The sequence below is a fragment of the Protopterus annectens genome, chromosome 15.part0 (genome assembly GCF_019279795.1).
Source record: "Protopterus annectens isolate FY-2018-M chromosome 15.part0, PAN1.0, whole genome shotgun sequence".
NCBI lineage: Eukaryota > Metazoa > Chordata > Ceratodontiformes > Protopteridae > Protopterus > Protopterus annectens.
This window is the reverse complement of record NC_056749.1, coordinates 589,368,096-589,388,442: the sequence shown is the minus strand read 5'-3', so window position 1 is coordinate 589,388,442 and position 20,347 is coordinate 589,368,096. Positions and strand designations below refer to the sequence as shown.

The window sequence follows — 20,347 nt, the reverse complement described above, 5'->3', positions numbered from 1 at the left end:
CATCAGATTGCTATTACCTTATGTCAGTAACACAGTTTAGGGGCACACGTGCTGTAAACTCAGGTATGCTCAGCCTTACCATATATCTCTTCTACAGGCACATCTAGGAGGTAGACACAAAGGCAAACATGCAAGATACATTTGTTTACATTCTTTGCATAGCGGTTATCTCCACCATTGATGCATCTTAAGGTGGTGGGATTGTCACATATTAGTAATATTCACACCTGTGTTTATCTGTCTGTTTTCACAGGTGCTACAATAACAGGGTTCGCTGCCATAAAACATGACATAGCTGATGTTGGTGTTGCCTTGGACATTGACAGTGATGGCTCCCTTACCATACCACAGCCTGGGGGCATAGTGCCAGTGTTGGCAATGGTGACTATAGAGGGCACAATACCACCCACATACAGTGATATAGATGTGTTTTCTGTGGAATCTATTTCCACTTCTTCAGAGCCCTAAAGAGGGCAGGTTATGATGAGCATCCCTACTCAAGGAGGATACTCATCCCCTGTCCATGCATCTGTAGTGGATGATGTAGCCTCCACAGAATGGGGAGACAGGGGATCACCACCATGCCTTCCATTCATTACCTGACATTGGTGTCACAATGGGTGTGCAGGGCAGTCATCCATTCACAGGTGGATGCCACCACTGCAATGGCATACATTCTATTTTATTTGTATGATGTCTATGTAACCACCTCAGACTCAGCTCAAGTGTGCTGTCTGATTAAGTGACTTGCTCAGAGTCACACAGTTACACAATGGAGACTAAGGGAATCAAACCCCGGACGAGTGGACCACAAGAAACAGCTCCTTAAACCTCTGCACCAATTGCCGGGGAATTAATTGAACTGAAAATTGAGATGATAGATACAATGCATGGACTGGGTGATGATGTACATGAGGGCATTCACTAGATGGCTCAGTCAATTCGGCCATGTATATGAGGGCATTCAGCACATGGCCCAACTGACTGGTGCACTGGTCAAGCACCTGGGTATCATCACTGCTTCCCTGGGTCTAGCTGTATCCACATTCCACAGCTGATGCTGTTGCTGAGGCTTCATGTACCTCCACTATGGGTATACCCCATCAAGGGGCAGGTCCTAGTCCTATTACATACTGTCACAGTGGTGTGCCTGTTGAAACATCATGTGACTTCCCAAACAGATGTGGATTATGTGGAGGTTAGGCAAATGATATAGCCAAACATAGCCAAACAGTTATGATTTCACCATTTGCCATCACCCTTGCCAATGAATGTTAGTCCCACTGCCATTCCCTAGTGGGGATGCTCCCTGGGACATTCACAGACTGCATCTCTCCCATCTGAGGTCCTACAATACCTGTCTTTTACACACACACACACACACACACACACACACACACACGCATACGTGTATATATATATATATATATATATATATATATATATATATATATATACATACATATACACAGACAGTGCAACCACATCTGTAGGAGCAGTGTCCTTTCAAACACAATCTGCTCAAGTACCCAGTACTGCTGGACATCTGTCCATCTCAGAAAGCACTACATATCTCTTGATAGTACACTCAGCTCCCCCAGATCCCTGGCCATATCAAACAGCCCCTTCCACGTCCTTAGTTAACCTCTCAACACTGCACCCATTGCTGATTCCTGTCACTATGTCCCAGCCCACTTGTGTAAATGATGGCAGCTATGCACTGCCTTCACAGCTGTGTTACATGGATAGACAATGTCTGAAGCACAGCACGGACAGTCAATGCACTGCACAGTTTAGCCTGGGTGTAGTATTGCACGCAGCAGTTTTAATCTTTGTTGTGTCTTATCTGGCCCCAAGTTGTAGACTAGACACTGTCTCTCTCAGTGCTGTAGTGTAATGCACCCACTTCTGTCTCACATGATGTTAACCTGCAGCTGGTTCCTCAAACATCTCCTGAACTAACACCTTCTCCACTGATGGCTCAGGTGTGTTTAGTCATCTGATGTCAATCCCCTTCTACCATACCATACCACTGTGTTGTGCAACTGCATAGACAGCAAATATCTTTGCTGCAGATGTCTGCAACATACTGCAGCATGCCACCAGAGGAATCTAGGCAAAGAAGCAGACTTGCATCAGTATGAACATTCATTTTCTCAATGCTTTAGGTATTGCAACTCAGCCAAGCTCTGTGGGTTGGATACTGGTGTCATAAGCCATGCCTCTAGAGCATATCTGGCATTTCCAATAAGATGACCCTATGGGAAGTCAGCTTGTATAGGTTGGATGGGTCTATTTTAAAATCGTGAAAGCTTACTTTCACGAATACAAAGTAATCGACACATAACTGTCAAAATCCAAAAACAGCAAAGGACGAAAAAAGCGAAAATGACAACGTCAAGCGTATTCCTGGAAGCAACAGCACCATACAGTTAAGGTAAACCTAACTGAACAAACCTAAGGCAAAACATTTTTTAAAATGTTTTTGCAGGGGGGAAAGCCCCCCTGTACCCCCCACACCCCCTACTTAAATATACCAACTCTGAGACCACACTACAGTGAGGAAAAGGATTTATTTCCTCAGCCCCACGATCATCCTGCTGGCCAAAAAAAGGACGTTTGACATTCCGAATTCACTTTTTTTTGCTCTTCGCTGTTTTAGGACTTCGACATTTATGTGCCGATTACTTTGTATTCACGAAAGTAAGCTTTCGCAATAATAATATAGACCCGGTTGGACATGGGCCAGATATGGTACCAATGAGAACTGCCAGGAGGCACACAGACACACTGTGTATAATACCCTGTGCATTGCACACCACCTGGAAATTAATGAAGTAGAAACCCTCCTGATCACTGTACCATTATCTGTGTGTGCCTGGTGGGGCCTTGATAGCAATGCGAGTCTAAAAACCTCAGGGAATGTGGGTTATTTTGCAGAGTGACCACATAGTGGTGCTTCTCTTCTCTGTGGTCCCTGGGAAACACACATGCTCTTGCACATGCTGCAGCATTACACCAAGGAACTGGTGCAGTATTTGAGAGGCAGATCCCTCTGATACACCCATCAGGCCCCTTGATGGCTGCTGGAAGGTCTCTCTATAGTGAGAACTGTCAAAGCTACCCATACCTTATTGTCCAAAAGTATCAGTCTTCCATGCATCCCACGAGATGTCATGGGAGGATGACACATCTACCAGATGCCATACAGTGTCTCTCTCCACACACTTTGTCCTTGACATAGAGGTGAAAGTAAATTAGGCACAGTTGGATCTTTCTGTGATCTAGAGGATGACAAAGTTACCCAATGCAGACAGTAGCTTCAACAGTGACCTTTAACATGTACTGTTCTGCTATTACAGCTGCTGCTCCTAGCATCATAGCACACACTCTGTCTCTGTTCACTGAGAAATGAAGGCATACAAACATGCTTGCAATTGTAGCTGACAGAGCAATTTTTATGTTTCTAAATAACTCTGTCATGTTGTTTACTCTTATTTGAATTCGGAAGTGGGCTCATTACTATACTTCCTCATTTTGATATTATTATAAGGTTATTACCATATGATACCAATTGTGTAATTTCACCTGCTTGACTGATGGTGCTACCTATGTAACTGAATTAACCCCACTATACATGCCACTGCGCATCTCATTATTATGTCTAATGCATTATTCGTTTCTGACTCCAGGACACAGACTTTAATTTTCCCAAAGAATAATTATAAAAAACCCAAAAAATAAAAAACAACTTCCTCAGAATCCAAACCACTGAACGTACATCCAAAGGTTGCCAAAAAGCTCATACCACCCCACCAAACACAAAATGTTGTTCCAAACCTGCCTGCAACCCCATTCACCCTAAAATTAAACCTATCAAACCAACACAAATGATAATAAAAAACTAGCACTAATTAAAATTTAAAAATTACTTAGAACACTACCTGCTGAATCCTAGCTAACAGTTGTCATGACACTCCACATATTCAAAATTAAGAATGATCACAGCCAATGAGAAATAGAACCAAGTAAAAAAAAAATAAACTTATAGTACACCTCCTCTATTGACAAAATCTAACTATTACACCAGTGAGTTTCCCTGTGCAAAGAAAGAAAGTACAATATTCCATTGAAATGTACTCATAAACTGTATGGTCATGGATGAAAAGGTTTACAGAGCAGTTCATTACCTGGCTGCTTAGCAAATAAACTAAACAAACATGCAACTGGTTTCTCCTATCATAGGACATGCAGGTTAAAGTCAAAATTGCTCCTTAATAAAGACTCATGTTTTACTGAACAAAACATGAACTGTAACTATCAGGTGCAGGAAAAGAACTTTGTAAAAAGAATGCATCTAATAAAAATGTAAGATAATTTAGTTATTTTGCATCTGTATTTATTTATTAATTAAGTTGACAACTAGGTAAGATGACTCCAATCCTGTCCGAATCTCAAGTGACAAAACAATCAAGACAGCATAAAAACATATATGGAAACTAATAAAGCAGCTGAGTGAACACACACACAAAATAATGAACACAATTAGAGAAACAGAAACTACATATGAAAATATAAACTGGTAGCAGAACAAAGTCTGATAACACTCAGATGATGGTAAATGCAGTTAGATACATCAGCAAGCTGGAAACTACAAAACAAAATCAGTTGAATACAACAATAAGGGTGTTTAAAATGTCTGACCACTTCCTCAGACTCCTTACTGAAATTAATCTCCGTGAAGCTGAAAATATTTTGGCATGGTCCTCCACTGTCAGAACTGTAATACATGTCTAAGCAAATGGGTTCTTCTTAGCTTATGCTTTTGCCCTCCCTGGTAAAAAGGAGTGGGTGGTTGGAGTGTGTTAACGTTGTATACATGGAGACATCTGCTATGCTATTCAGTGTAGGGCTGTCACACAATAGTATTATGCTTGACCCCAATTTCACTGAAACTCAAATGGTTGAACCAATTTCACTGAAAACTTTCTCTACAAGACATGGACCCCTCCTGCTGACTGAGCATTGTCTGAAAGCCATTAGTCTGAATCTATCACAGAGATATTTAAAAAGTCAACTGGAATAAAAATCATTGCTTAATTTCTACAATGGAATGAGTTGCATGCAGATGATGTCTAGAGAGAAAAATCACCAACATGAATTACAGCATTTTAAACCAAATACACTGTAAGGTTATAACTCTTTTAAAACTGTTTCCCCTTTGTTCCTTGGTACAATGGGGAAAATATATGGAAGGCTGTTACAATTCCACTTTTTTATTATGCAAAAGACATTTTTACTTTTAAAATGCACTTGTAAATGGAAAGAATCATAAACTGCTGTGCATTTTCTTGGAAGGCAGTTGTCATTACTCTTCATTTGGAATCAGTCGCTTTGCTCTGTCCAGCCTGTCTAAGACCTCGCTGTACAAACCACTCATCTGAAAAACAACATGCCATGTTTCAGAAATTACTTGAGCTAATACTACCGGTATTACTGACACTCTCCATGTCTTCATAAGAGTTGGCTCAACTAAACTCTTTAGTTATCCCTCCCATACAATATTCAGTACCTTAATATTTGATTAAGGGATGGAATATTATCAAGTAAGAAAAATGATAGCTACTTGCTTACCTTAACACTGGATCCTTTCATATATGTCCATACAATATGGCTGATGTGTCTTTGAGCCGACCTTGTTGAATCTGAGACAGCAAAGCTAGTTTTCCGAGCTTAAGCTCCTCAAACGTTCCCTTCCACACTACACATGTCCTAAGACAGATTCCCTTAGAGAAAAGTTTGCTGCCAGTAATAAGTAGAATAAAACAAACTCCTTCAGAATCCTCAAACAAAACAAGGTAGCAGGAAGGTGGGAGGGATATTGTCATGGATGGACAGGAATGAAAGGATCCAGTGTTATGGCAAGTACATAACTAACATATCCTTTACAATCCATCCATCCAATCTAACTGATGAGTCAGAATCCCCACATACTAAAACACTTGGATGGTGTCATGACTAGAACACATTGAGGATGGAGGCCCCAAATGAAGCCCTGGATCTTGAAATCAAATCAAGCTTCTAATGCTTAGAAAAGGTATGTAACATGGACCAAATAGCTGCAGCACAAATGTCATCAATGGAGGAATTATTGAAGAAGGCTGCAGATGTAGCTACAGAATGTGATGAATGAACCCCGATTTATTTCACAGTGGCTCATTATGACTTTTATAATCAAAGATGATAGCCATATGGACAGTTGTCCTAGACTCTTTCGTTCCCAGTTTGTTTAGTGCAAAAGATATAAGCAACTATGAATCTTTATGAGTCCTTTTATGCAGTGGAAATAGAATCTCAATTACCTTTGAACATTTAGGGTGAGAACAGCATACTCCCCTTTGTTGGAATAATTAGGAAAGAATACTAGAAAGTGGAACATTTGGTTAAGCTGGACTCAGAGGCAACTTTGGGAATAAAGGATGGATTTGGATTAGTTCTGAGAGAGAATCTGTCCTTATGAAAAAATGAGGTATGGCTGGGGAGAACAAAGGACATGTAGTTCACAAATTCTCCTGGCTGAGGTGATGGCCATGACAAAAAGGGTTTTCCACGAAAGAAATTTAAAGGCAACAGAACATGCCTATTGAAAAGGAGGCTGATTTAAAGCCTCCAATTTTGGATTTCAAGGAGGGGTAGTTTGTATCACTGGAGGTCTCACTGGATATATGGTATCAAGCAAACCGAACCATTAAAATACAGGAAGCCATGAGAACCAGAACACAGAGAACCAAAACACAGAGAACCAAATAGGCCATGCATCTGTTCCACTGCAGAAGATCTTGGATTGAATTGTGTAATGCTTACATCTGGTCTGGGGGGCAAAGAAGTCTAGTTGGCAGCCAATAAACTGGATGATCTGTGCTGATTCTACGAGGGACTTTTCTGCAGTAATTGTGAATTCCTAGCCTTCACTAAGGGTTCCACTCTTGGGGCAGCCAGAAGCCAATCGTCCAAGTATATTAACACCCTGGTTCCCTGTAGTCAGAGGTGGGCTGTGACTATGGCCATGTACTTGATGAACACCTTGGGGCCTGTGGTGAGACCAAAGGGCTGGGCCCAAAAACAATAGTGATTGACTACTAGTCAGAATTGTAAAAATATCCTGAATTCTGGGGCAATCAGATGTGTAAATAAGCATCCTGGAGATACACACAGCACATCTATGTGTCTGCCTGAAGATAAGGATCAATTGCATCATGATCATTCTGAGAAGGGTCTTTTTTAAGAACATGTTTAGGTAACTTAGGTCCAAAACTGACCTGAGGTCCTTGTTCTTTTTTGGAACCAAAAAGAATCTTGAGTAGTGCCTCACCCCAGCTGATCTGTTGGGACCTCCAAGATCACACTAATTTCTAGCAATAACTGAACTTCTTTTTCGTCCACCTTTTACTAGTGCAGTTTTAGATCTGGAAATGGCTGTTGAGATAGTGGAAAACGGTATGTGATAGCCTCTGGATATTATCCCTCTCACCCAGGAGTCCCATATGACAGCCATTCATGTAAGAGAGTAGAGGGATGTGTGACCCCCAACTTTTCTAGTAATTGCTTTTTTGGCAGCCACTAGAATTACACTTAGCAAGGCCTTACTCTGTCTAAGCAATTCAGATCCTGTATTACGGCTAAAACATAATTTCCTTAGTTACATCCATTTGCTCACTCAATAGTTTTGAAAGAGTGCTCTGTAGGAATTTTTAAAGTCTGCCAAATCAGTGCACTCCCAAAAGACGTTCTGAGTTGCATCTTTCTTCCCAAACGCACCTCCAACATTTGACATCTACGCAAGGCAAAATTCTTTGGAGTCTTCTTGGGGTATAAAAATATGTATACAAACATTTCCAAGCAAAAATCCTAAATCTTCATGACTTTGTTGAATGTGTGGGAGGCATTCATATGTCCTCCCATTGTTTCCTTGTTATTTGCTTATCCAGTCTCTCTTCCTAATCTTTTCTACCCTCCTCTGATTGATTCCTATAGTTATCATGCAAAATTTTATATGCCCTACTAATTAATCCCTTTTAAACAACAGCTTATCTTCTAGATTCAACTAAAAATGTTACTACAGCAGGTCTTTAACTTAGGATTCTCCCATCCCTTTCTCTTTGCCTATACTCTGATATCATTCCCTGATAGAGAAGGCAGTCTTTAGCCTGCAGTCCAAATGTCTTCTCGGCCTTTTCCCATTCTGTTACCTTTCCCACTCTAGTTATTTACTCCGAATACCTTGGTTCATTTGCCAAATTTCACCAGTAAATTCCAACCCCATCATGCCTGTTCTCAGTACCCCTAATTACAGTTAATTCTATCAGTAGAATCTCCTTTATCCATTCCTGCACTGGGTTACTTCTTAGAACACTTTCTTCTACTTTACAAATATAATATTCTATATGACTGTTATTCTTCTTAAGGATCTGCATCCAAAATCACACTCTCTCATTTCTTGAATTTCTCCCACTTCATTATCACCATCCCTTTCCAATTTGAATTATAGGTTTTTGCTTATGGTATGTATATGAGCCTTAACTGTGTAGCTCTAAAATATCCCTTCAAATCAGGAAATCCTAAAACCACCTTGCTCTATTGGAAGGATTACCAAACTTGACCCTTGACCTCTTCCCCTCACAGATAAAATCCTACAACTCTATTTACTGTCCTCAACTTCTTCTCTGGTTAATAAAACTATGCCTGACCTGTATATAAAACAAAAGGGACTAAACATTTTCAATGCTTGTGTCTTGCTATCCATATTTCTAAATAAGAGTTTCCAGTTTCTAGGTTTTTATATTATTTTTGTTTAGTCTTTTCTCCACATAGCTTTAGCTGCCATAACAAAATCCTTTTTACCCATACTCCTAAATACTTCATTTTATTATACTCCCATAAATAGTGGAATATAGGAATTGCTGAACCAATTTATGTGTGGTTATATACTTTACAGCTATAACCTTTGTTTTGTCTTCATTAATTTTACATCCTCCCAAAACCTGAAACTGTCTCAGAATGTTCCAAAACACTGATATTTTATCAGGTACAAATTAATATTGTCTGCAAATAAAGCCAACTTTTCTTGATTACCATACCAATTATATCCTTGAATTTTTTAATCCCTTATTTTCTTTGCCAATGACTCTAAATATAATGCAAGTAACAAGTAGGAAAGAGGATACATCAGCCCGGTTCCTCTGCTCAGACACAACATATCACAGAGGGACTCTTCCCACTTTAAATTTTGTCTTCAATCCCTCATATATCTTTGCAATTAACCTTGCTATTACATGAGGGAATGCAAATCATTCTTGCCATTCTTTTAGAGATAAACACTTTATAATCATGGTTTAAAAGTGAACTGAGCCCATAAAAAGCTGGGTTTAACGGGTCTTTACCATGTTTAGGTACTACAGCCACCACAGCTTGCTTCCAGGATGTTGGTACTTCCCTTACTTTTAAAATGCTGTTAAATCCTTCCAGATCTTTATCACTTTCTTCCCTTTTAGCTTTCAAACTTCCCCAGAAATATCATTTATTCCTGGAGACTTTCCTGCACATTGTTTTATTTATTTATTTAACATTTGTTGACCGGGAATGTCCGACTAGGTTCCACAGAGCCTGTTTTCAGCAGAGGCCCAGGGAGAAATGCTCCACATCGATTATAGATCACCCTTTTTAGCTCATCTCCTCCTATCTTAACTGTTAATTTCTGAACCTCATCTACCTCTAACCTTGGCATATTTAAGTCTTCCTTGGCATATTTAAGTCTTCCATAAATATTTCTAAGTGTACTTTTTCTTGCTTTCCACATTATTTTGCTTTATACAAACTTTCATAACATTTCTGAAATATCTCTAATACCTCTACATGATCTCTGTTTATTTTTGTCAAGTTACAGGCTCCCTAAGTTTGTCAAGATCCCTTTCTACTTTCTGTTGTCCAAGTTGTTGTGCTATGGGTTTTTGTACTCGTGTTACTATCCAAAAACAGTTTCTTAACAGCAGGCTTTCTAAATTCATGCATATTATCCAGATACTCCCTTGTTTTCTCTTTAGCCATCTGCAGTTCTGTGAGATTCCCTTCATTCTGCAATACTGTAACTTTTGTCAGCCCCTCTAAATAATTTTTGTTACCTCTCAACCATATTTCTTTTTATTTTATTCCTACCCTATTTTTAAACTCTGCTTTTATTTTAACCCTCTCCTTGGCTATAACTTCTGAAGAAATGTCTAACTTTGTTAATAATTCTCAAATAATTTCCACAACCCATTCCTTAAATTCCTCTCTTTTTAACAGGTAGGGTGGGAATCACTAGTATCTCATTTTTAATTCATTACTCTGAATTTTTAACTTAGCTGTTATTGGTACAGGATCTGAAATAGTTACTGGATGAGTGCAGAAGTTTTCAATTAAATACACATATTCCTATGAAATATAATTTCTATCTAGTCCAGCTCAGTTATTGTATCTTAGGGAATAATATGTAAATTCTTCTTTCTGCTGCTGAATTCATGTCTTCCATATCAAACATTTTCATAAATTTCTTCAGAAATCTACCTTGTTTTGATATATTTTCCCTTCTAGGTCACCCAAATACATCTTCACTGCTGCAAAATCAAGTTCCAGTCCCCACCAATATTTGCTGATGATTTCTCCTAAAATTTTCTTAAGCTACATTCATAAGTGGAATAATAAATACATGCCAGTGTAATCCTTCTCCCTTGCCAATAGCCCCTTACTACACATCTACCATTACTATCTTTTTTCCCCTCTTCTACCATTATTGGAGCTCCACCAGCAATTAGTATAATTACTTCCCTTTTCCATTATCCCTGATATCCTGCTAAATAAACATCTTGAAATCCTTTCTTTATCAAATTCACATGCTCACTTCTTTCTAAATGTGTCTCCTGTAGCATTGCTATTTGCACTCTGCATTTCTCAATATAATTCAATAATCTTACATTATCTTTACCTATGAGGTCATTCACATTCCAAAATAAAATGTTTAGGGTGCAATTAATGTAAGAAGTTATTCACATCTATTATACAATGTATATGACAGTTTTTTAATGTCGATCTCCAGCTTTTGTGTTACATGCACCCACTGTTTTGCAAGTTGATCTCCTATACAGTTTTTTGTCACCTCCATTTGCACCTATGTCACATTTTACAAGACATTTTCTTTTCATGAAAACTCTAAAACAAAACAAACAAACAAAAAAAACACCCCCAGATCACTATTAACTTAAACACACACAACTATGTACATACTCAAATAATAAAGTTTAACCCTCTTGATGGAACTATTTTACTAAACTGAAAGCTGCACACACAGAGATAACTTAATCTAACATTAAGGTTATCCATGCTAAGGTCACGTGTTACAGATTGTGCTCTTACTTAGACTAATTGCTGTCTATTCTTGTCTTATTTTCATTCCCCTTCCAGATGTGAAAAACAGCTTATGTTTTCTGAAAACATTAACCTTTAGCCTTAAAAAAGTGTTCTGGATTTTACTGCTTCCCAGTCTAGTCGGCTTGTCTCTATGGAAAAACAAGTACCAAATGTACAGCTCTGCACACCTCTCAGTTTACAATAAACTTTTATTTACCAAAGGAAACCTTTTCTTTACATTCAGTGTCCTATTAGTTACTTGCTTACAAACACAAAAACAACTTATAAGATTAAAACAAAGGTCTTAATCCAGATATTCACCTATACAAAAGTAAGACAGAACATATCAACTCACATATATTATAATCTGTGCTCTTTTATAACCCATCCCTCAACTCAACAATTCAAGAGTACAGTATTTTAACTTAAACATGTTTTTGTCCAGCCTTTGGTCTCTTATTACAATGTAATGCCTACATTTCTTAAAAATAAAAAAAATAAAAAAAAATAGGCACTTGTTTACTTTAGTATCTTTATCACATACAACTGAAAATGTTTTAGAACATGCAATTTATATTATAAAATGTTTTATACAAATACTATTAAGAACAAAAATTGTTTTATTTATAGTTGCTTTTCCCCCTCCTTTAAGCATCCTTCAAAACATTAATGCTATGAAGTTGGGTGGCCTTTTAGCCCCCATAAGTTTGACAAAGTCAACAAAAGTCCAATATTTCCACTTTTTCTTGTAAAGCCATATTTCACAAAGGTAATTGATGCTTTATAATCTCACATTTATTCACTGATTTCAATGTTGCTGGTCTTCTTCATCTTCATCTCTAACTCCCAACCTCGGTCAGCTCCAGAACTTTTTTTGTTTCTCAAGTATTTTCCTTTGAAACACTGGAAAAGGTTTCACTGACAAAAGTCTCTCTATAAGCTTAATTATCAGACAAATGAGAATTAGAGCCTCCTTCTGTTTGATGGCTCACATTTTGTTGGGCAAACTTTTGAATTTCCTCTTTAGCCTGTTTTACATCAAAAATGACACCTGCCTCTCAACATTCCCTGATTGCTGGGATAAATGTCCTTCTCTTCTGTCTGGTGAGCAGTGACTAATCATTTTCCACAAACCCTCTACTATCTGCAACTTTTAATACTTTGCCCGTTTGCCACAGTTGTGTTATGATCAATTCTTTATGCTGGTATGATTGCATCCTTACTAACACAGTTTTTGGCTGCTTTCTTATAGCCTGGTTTGGTGCATAAACATTATCTGCTCTTTCAATTAATAAATTATGCTGTGGAATAGCAGACTATTTGCTTATTTATGCTTTCATAAAATGAATAGTCTGTTCCTTCCATTTTTTTCTGGTACAGCAGAAAAATCAGTTTTTTCCCTGCATGCTTTGTCCTCTTGACTCTGCCATTTTTAAAGCAGCTCTTCTTGTGCAGTCTCAAACTCAGCCAGCCTTTTTCAACCTCTAATTTTTGCAGCTTTATCAGTTCATCGAATTGCTGTTTAAAACTTATCCCAGCGTTTACAGTCTTTTATTATTTGAGTTGATATACTCCTTCAATATTTCATTTATTTTAATAAGCTGTGAGCATATTTGACTTACTTTTTCCTTCTAGATTACTGAAAGCAATGTCTTGCACCAAACCTGGACCTTGAACCCACTTTTTGCTGAACAGTTGCAGGATTCTTCCCAGTGTTTTCTCTTCACCTTTTCTAGCTGATTTTCTTTTAGGCTAGCTCAGTTTCTTTTTTGCTGGCATACAGGTGATGTACTTACCAGCCAGTAAATGAATTTCATAAAACTTGCAGAGTTTCTGGCCCTTATCTCTTGGTTCCTTTTTTTAGACTGGTCAAGCTGTTGAACTGTAGGGAGCCATCTTGGGAGTCCATAAACTTAGCTAACATTTTGAAAAGAAAGCGAAATTGATTGCTAAATGGCATCACAAAACAACCAGAGAAGGAACAATAATGATTTTAGAGTACAAATATAAAAATAAGGCAGTGGAGCTGCATGGTTGGACACCATGTCCAAGCAAGATGGAGTCAAATGAGATCACAGGGAAACTAGCATAGTAAGAATAGATGAATTGTGTAAGGGAAAGTTTGGGGAACTTAACGATAGAGCACTAGTTCTGCTGACTCAGATCTGACAAGTGTCTTGCAAACCCATTGGTTGGATCAGACGGATGGAAGGAAAAGGATATATATATATATATATATATATATATATATATATATATATATATATATATATTCACTTCAGAAGACTGGAAGCCCAAAATCTTGAATTTCAAAAGACTGAGACCAAAATCCTAAAAGTTCAAAAGACTGAAAACTCAAAATACTGAAACTCAAAATACTGAAAACAAGATACGGAAACAAACAGAAGTCAAACCATATTACTTTTCTCCAAGTATAAGCAGGGGGGCAGGCCCCCCTGCACCCCACACCACCTGCTACTTAAATATATCATCTCCGAGATCGCACTTCACTACACTAACATGAGTTATGCTGTAGTATAGCACGTTAGAAGGGAACATGACTAAGGTTACAACAGGCAGTCATGAAACATGTTTGCCATGTTCTGAGGAGTGTGATCTTGGAGTTGATATATTTAAGTAGCAGGGGGTGTGCAGGGTGGCTTGCCCCCCTACTTATACTTGGAGAAGTGGTAAACAGTTTATCTTTTATTTGTTTCTATATGTAGTTGTGCTGGAATATAGTAAGTGTTGGTATTCTGTGTTTTTTCAGTTTCCAATCTTTGGGCTTTCAGTCTTCTGAAGTGAATATGTATGTATGTGTGTATGTATATATATATATATATATATATATATATATATATATATATATATATATATATATATATATATATATATATATATATATATTTACCTTCATATTTTTGTTTCTACCAGGAGTTTCTTTACTGCAACTGACTACAGGGGCATTGTTAATGGGCAAAGCTGCATTATAGGTGACATCTACCTTGTAGTTATCAAAGTATCATCCAATCAGGTTGCAGTAATAGTATTATGTATAAATGCCAGTAAAACTACTGTATTTCCAACCACAGTCATTTTGAAGTTTGAAGCAAAAGCCTCTTAAATCTAACTTAAAAACAATTACAAACTGAAGAAGAAGGGAAAAAAACAGGTTGATTAAGGGGAATTAAAATAGTTGCAAGAAGCTACCAAAACATTAGATGTTCATGAGAAACCGAATTTGTTTTGGTAATATATAACAATTGGACTTTTCTTTCACCTTTTGTTTGTCTTCCCCACTTTCCCTTTTCCCTAGCACTGTTAGCATAACAGAAGCACTTTGCTAAAGTCATCTTTATGGTGGTACATTGGATACATATTTGATAAAGTCATCTTTATGGTGGTACATTGGATACATATTAAGGTATTTTAATCCATCTGTTAAAAAGAAAAATTAATTGGTTTAAGCACTCTGTTCAGCAATGTCTTAGTTTAGAGCCAGAAAAATATAAATGATTAAAAACATACTGTATTTAGCTCTTGATATATTGCACAGAGTTTGACTTAAATGAACCAAAGTATATTTGATCAAATACTCTAGGATGGAAATAATTTGTTATGCAGATAGTTAGCAATCTGCAGAGCAAGTGTACAGAATACAATCTGAGAGTAAATGCCAAGCATGGTTAAAAAGAACAAGGGAAAAAAAAGGGGGAGTACAGTTGCAAGTAGTGCCTGAATGAGACTGTACGGAAGATATATGCGAGTGTATATAAAAGGAAGTCTGCTATAGCCCACATAACAGATAATTTCTTATTGTATCAGTTAATGTGCTTTTTAGTTGAGTTTAGCTTTTCCACCAACTGGTATTTGACAAAACATTGGAAGATCCCATGTATAGGGATGTCCCTGTGCCTATTTGAGCAAATTCCATGATGTAACTCACCAGATAAACAAGCATGCTCTTCCTCCAATCCCTCCAGTTTATTCTTTAAACACCAGAGTTATTCTTACTGAAAAAATCATGAAATAACAGTGAAAATTAGACACTGCACTGCTAACAAGTAATAAACAAGTAGAAACTTGCCTGACTTACCGTTAACTCCATCAGTAAAGACTGAACGAAGAAGATACTCTGAACACAAGATGATGGAAGACTGTTATACTTAACACATCAAGGAAGGTCCCCTAAAAGATCAGTGATACAGTAAGAAAGTACAGTTGTGTATGAATACTTACCACAACAGTATATTTCCAAATGATCACTATTGCAGTAGCCTTAGCTATATGTGTTGTATCCTACATACGATATATTAGCTAACCAGCTTCCAAAGCTTCAGGGCACCAGCCACACTCCCAAAAAGTTAGCTCAAACTGAGACAAATAAAAAATCAGGTTTGTGCTCCATGTCCTACAGAGCTTTCATGCTAAATGAGAGGGAGGCTAAGCTCTTAGAGGACATTACTAAGGAAAAAGTTCAAAAACACACCATGGCATAAACACACAAAAACAAGGGGAATGGAGGTAGGTTGAGGCGAATGATCATTCGAACATCTACTGTTATGTAAAGTTTACTTACACAGCTGTTCTATATTCATCATTATGATCACTGCTGCAGTAATATTAAGTACATGGTTAGATTACCATAGCTTAAAATAACTAGGAAGTGGAAGGGAGGGGTCCAGGAGCCTCTGGAAAATGGTCCAAGAAAACTTGTCCTAGATCTGGAAAATGAAAATAGGTTATAATTCTTTTGTAAAAGAATGTACAGAGGGTCAGTTTGCTGCTTCAAGAATACTTCTAGAGCCCACACCTTTCCAAAAAGTCATATATGAAGCCAAGGCCCTGGTAGAGTGAGCCTTAACAATGCTTTGAATAGTGTTGTGGTGGGAATAACAAAAGGTAATAGACTGAGAGAATTATTTGGAAATAGTCTACTCTGACATAGTTTGTCTCTTCTTATTACCTTCACAAGAAATGAACAAATGATCTGAAGTTCTAAAAGATTTTGTCCTGTCAAGACAGTATCTGAGTTGTCTGTGGACATCCAAGGTATAAAGTAACCTTTCTCCCTCATTTTTGAGTTCTGGAAAGAACACAGGGAGACAGATACATTGGTGTAAGGTAAACTCAGATACCACTTTGGACATATAAGAAGGATTAGTTTCTCAAAGAAACCCTGTGTCTGCAGATGATGAGATAGGTTTGACCCACCATAACTGCTTGCAATTCAGATACTCTTCTTGAAGAGGTCAGAGCAGCAAGCAAAACTTTTTTTTTTCATTTTAAGAACTTCAAGTCACCCAGATGATCTGATTCAAATAGAGCAAATGTTAGCTTCTCTAACATTCCTGTCCAAGGAAAAGAAAGGGGATTTGTCTTCCAGGCATTCATGTGTGGAGTTCTAGAACATAATTTTGGCAGTAGGTTCTTTAGAGAGGAGGCAAAAAGGCCTACGTGAGGAATCCTCCATACATGGATCAAAGTTTGGAAGTTTCCCTGATTCAGTTTCCATTGGTTTGGGACTGCTCTGGTCCTGCTCAGCTTGTCTGACACACCATTTTATTCTAACTGAATGTAATATGTCTGTAGAGTGAGAATGTGCTATAAAGCTATATACAATGGATAGTCTTCATAAGGGGCAAGATCTGGTCCCTCTTGCTTGTTTATGTACCACATCACTGTGGCATTGTCTTGTATATACTTTAAGACGTCCAAGGGTCCACAAGTGGTTCAGATAGCTGAGAGCATTGACAAAGCTAGAAACTCCTTTATTTTTGTTTGTGTTTTGGTCTGTCTTTTGTGTCCCAAAGATCATGCACTTTTATACCCATTTACACTGCACCCTAAGCATAGTCTGAGGCTCTGTTATGACTGACTGCTTTAGAGCAGGAGGGGAGAATGGGAGACATGGATTCTGAGCATACCTCTCAGCTGTATAGATTTTTGCAAAATGTCCATATTTTTGCCTCATATCTTTGGTCTGTTCCTCATAAAAATTGTGTTTAAGTCACAAAACAATGACACTCATTTGAGTTTCAGACTTAATATCCTTCAGAAAATGCATGCTAAGACAAATCCTGTTATTATAGCAGCTTTCTAAGTTTATAAGAGCAATATTTAAAATGTGCCACTATTTAGTGGCCTTTATCCCCCCATTATGTCAGACTTTGTCCAGATTTCTTGTGCTAAGCGGTTTAGAGGTATTATTCTGAGAAATCTGATGTATTCACCATCTGATTTCACTTTTTACAAATCTCAGAACTGGAATTTGAAAAGACAACAGGTGTTGATGCTGGGACCGAAGAGATTTCAGATACCACTGTATCCTTCTCAAGTACTGTCTTGTAAGGGGTGTCATGAGTATTGTGGAGGCCAGGAGACCCAGAATCCTGCGGTACTCCCCTCACTGAAACAGAAATCTGTGTGGAAAACCCCTGTAATAGATCTAAATATAGATTTATTTTTCCCATGTTAGAAAAGCTCTTTGTGCTGAGGTGTACAGCAGGCAGCCCAGGAACACACCTCTGTGAGATGGAGTCAGAAAAGCCTTTTGAATGTTCTGCTGGAATCCCAGCCTGTGTAAAGAGATCTCTGATCCAACACAGAAATTCATAACACTTTGAAAAAGACTCTGCAAAGATAAACAAGTCAAAAATATGGAATTAAATGTGGATACCCAGCAGCCTTCAATGGGCTATCACAGGAGCTAGACACTTTGTAAAACACTCTTGGAGCAGTGGATTGCCCAAAGGGTAAAGCACAGAAAATAGAGTTGTGCAAGTTAACATAACAGCAGATGTCTGAATGATCACTGCTGCAGTAGCCATATGGGTTATATCCTGCCAGCTTCCAAAGCTTCGGGGTACCTTCCACTCACCCAAACTGCCAGTCAGCTCAAGCTAAGCTGACTAAAAAGACTTGTTTTGGCACCAAGCCCTTCAAATCTTTCAAATCAACAGAGAGAAGGAGGCCGAACTCTGAAAATACAATGCTAGGAACAACACACCCTGGTGTAAACAACACACCAGAAGACAAGGGGGAATAAAGTGAGGCAGCAGCTACTGCAGCAGTAATCATTCAAACATGCAGTTATGCGACGTTCATCATACTGATCACTGCTACAGTAGCCTTAGCTATATGAGTACATTACCCTGTCTAAGTACATTTGGGAGGTGGAAGGAAAAGGGTCCGGGAAAACATGTGTAATGGTCTTAGAAAATTTTGCTCTAGACCTAGAGAAGGAATCAAGATTATAATGCTTTGCACTAGTATGTACATAGGACCAAGTTCCTGCCTGTAGAATACATGTAGAATCCAACCCTTTCCAAAAAGCCATAGATGAAGCCATGTCCCTGATAGAGTGTGCCTTAACTGGTTGACCCTGACTGGAATGTTTTGTTGTGATGAGTATAGCAAAAGGCAAAAGCCTGAGACAACCATTTGGAAATAGTCTGTTTTGACACAGGTTAGCACTTCCTCTTACCTTCACAAGAAATTAACAACTGAACCAAAGATTTGAAAGATTTAGTTCTGTCAAGATAGTACCTGATTTATTTGTGGACATCCAAGGTATGGAATATCCTTTTCTCCCTCATTTTTAGGTTCAGGAAAAAAAATGGGGAGATAGTTTGTCTTAATGTAAAACCAGGTAACATTTTAGCTGTAAAAGGATTAGCTCTCAAAACAAATCCTGTCACTGTGGAAAATAAGATAGGATTGACTCACCATAAAAGCTTGCAACATGGATACACTTACTTGCAGAGGTCAGAGCAATCAGTAAAACTGTTTTCCATGTTAAGAACCTCAACTCAGCCAGGTTAGCTGATTCAAATGGAGCAAGTGCTAGCTTCTGTAACATAAAATTAAGATCCAAAGGAGGGGCCACCAGTTTTCTTGGAGGTCTCTTATGTAAAACCCCTAAAACATTTGACATGAGAATGCACTAAAAGAAAAAGATCCATGTGCAAACATGCTGAAATGGCTGATAAATGAACCCTAACAAAGAGTAAATAGGACCATAGAACAGTAACTCACACAAATATTGTAAAACCAGAGGTCAACTAGTCCTGAATGGGTGCTGGTTATGCTCCTGGCACCAGCTAGAAAAACTTTTCCTTTTCTATTTTCTACTGTATGATCTTCTAATAGCAGCTTTTCTTGTCTTCATTAGTACCTGCTGTACACACTGAGTAAACAGGTGCTTAAAAGGAATTAAGACCCTATCATCAAGGCAAATAGCTGAAGTTGATTGGGCTCATGGTGTATCAGATACCTTTGATCTTGTGTAAGTAGATTTATTTGTGAGGATGCTTGTGGCAATTGCCTCTGGTCATTTCCAAAAGAAGGGAGAGGGAGTCACCACAATGGTCTTGGAGAATTCACTCTGAATCTTCAGATGTATCCTGGATATCAGTGGAAAGGTTGGAAAAGCATACAGGAATATTCCTGTTCAAGGAAAAGAAAAGGCATCTGTCTTCCAGGTCTTCTTGCTTGAAGTCCTGGAACAGAATCTTGCCAATTGATTGTTCAAAGAGGAGGCACATAGGTCTGCTTGAGGACCTCTCCACAGATGGATCAAATTTTGGAAGATCCACTGTTCTAGTTTCCATTTTTGAAAGTTTACCCCTGTTCTGCTCAGCTTGTCTAACACAGTTTTGCTCTGATAGAATGTAGGATGCCTAAGGAGTGAGACTGTGCTTTGAAGCTAACATGGCTTGTCTGCAAAAGGGGTGTAACCTTGTTCCCCCTTGCTTGTTGATGTACCATGTGACTGTGGTATTGTCTGTAGCAACTTGAAGAGGTCCTGGGAACTAAAGATGATTCAGAGAGTTGAGAGCCTTGACCAGGGCAAGCGTCTCTTTTATATTTTTCTGTGCTTGCTGTGACAATAGGAGGTATTGCC

General features: G+C 38.2%; 1 protein-coding gene across 3 annotated transcripts in view; it reads right to left on the bottom strand.

The window, feature by feature from the left end:
- Window positions 1-4,388: 4,388 nt before the first annotated feature.
- Window positions 4,389-20,347, bottom strand: part of TEX11 (testis expressed 11) — a 1,293,291-nt gene continuing 1,277,332 nt past the window's right edge. For all 3 annotated transcript variants that reach the window (XM_044057409.1, XM_044057411.1, XM_044057410.1), the window contains one exon: window positions 4,389-5,440. In XM_044057409.1, the coding sequence (XP_043913344.1) occupies window positions 5,376-5,440 (65 nt within the window). In that variant the 3' untranslated portion in view covers window positions 4,389-5,375. The remainder of the gene's footprint in view (window positions 5,441-20,347) is intronic.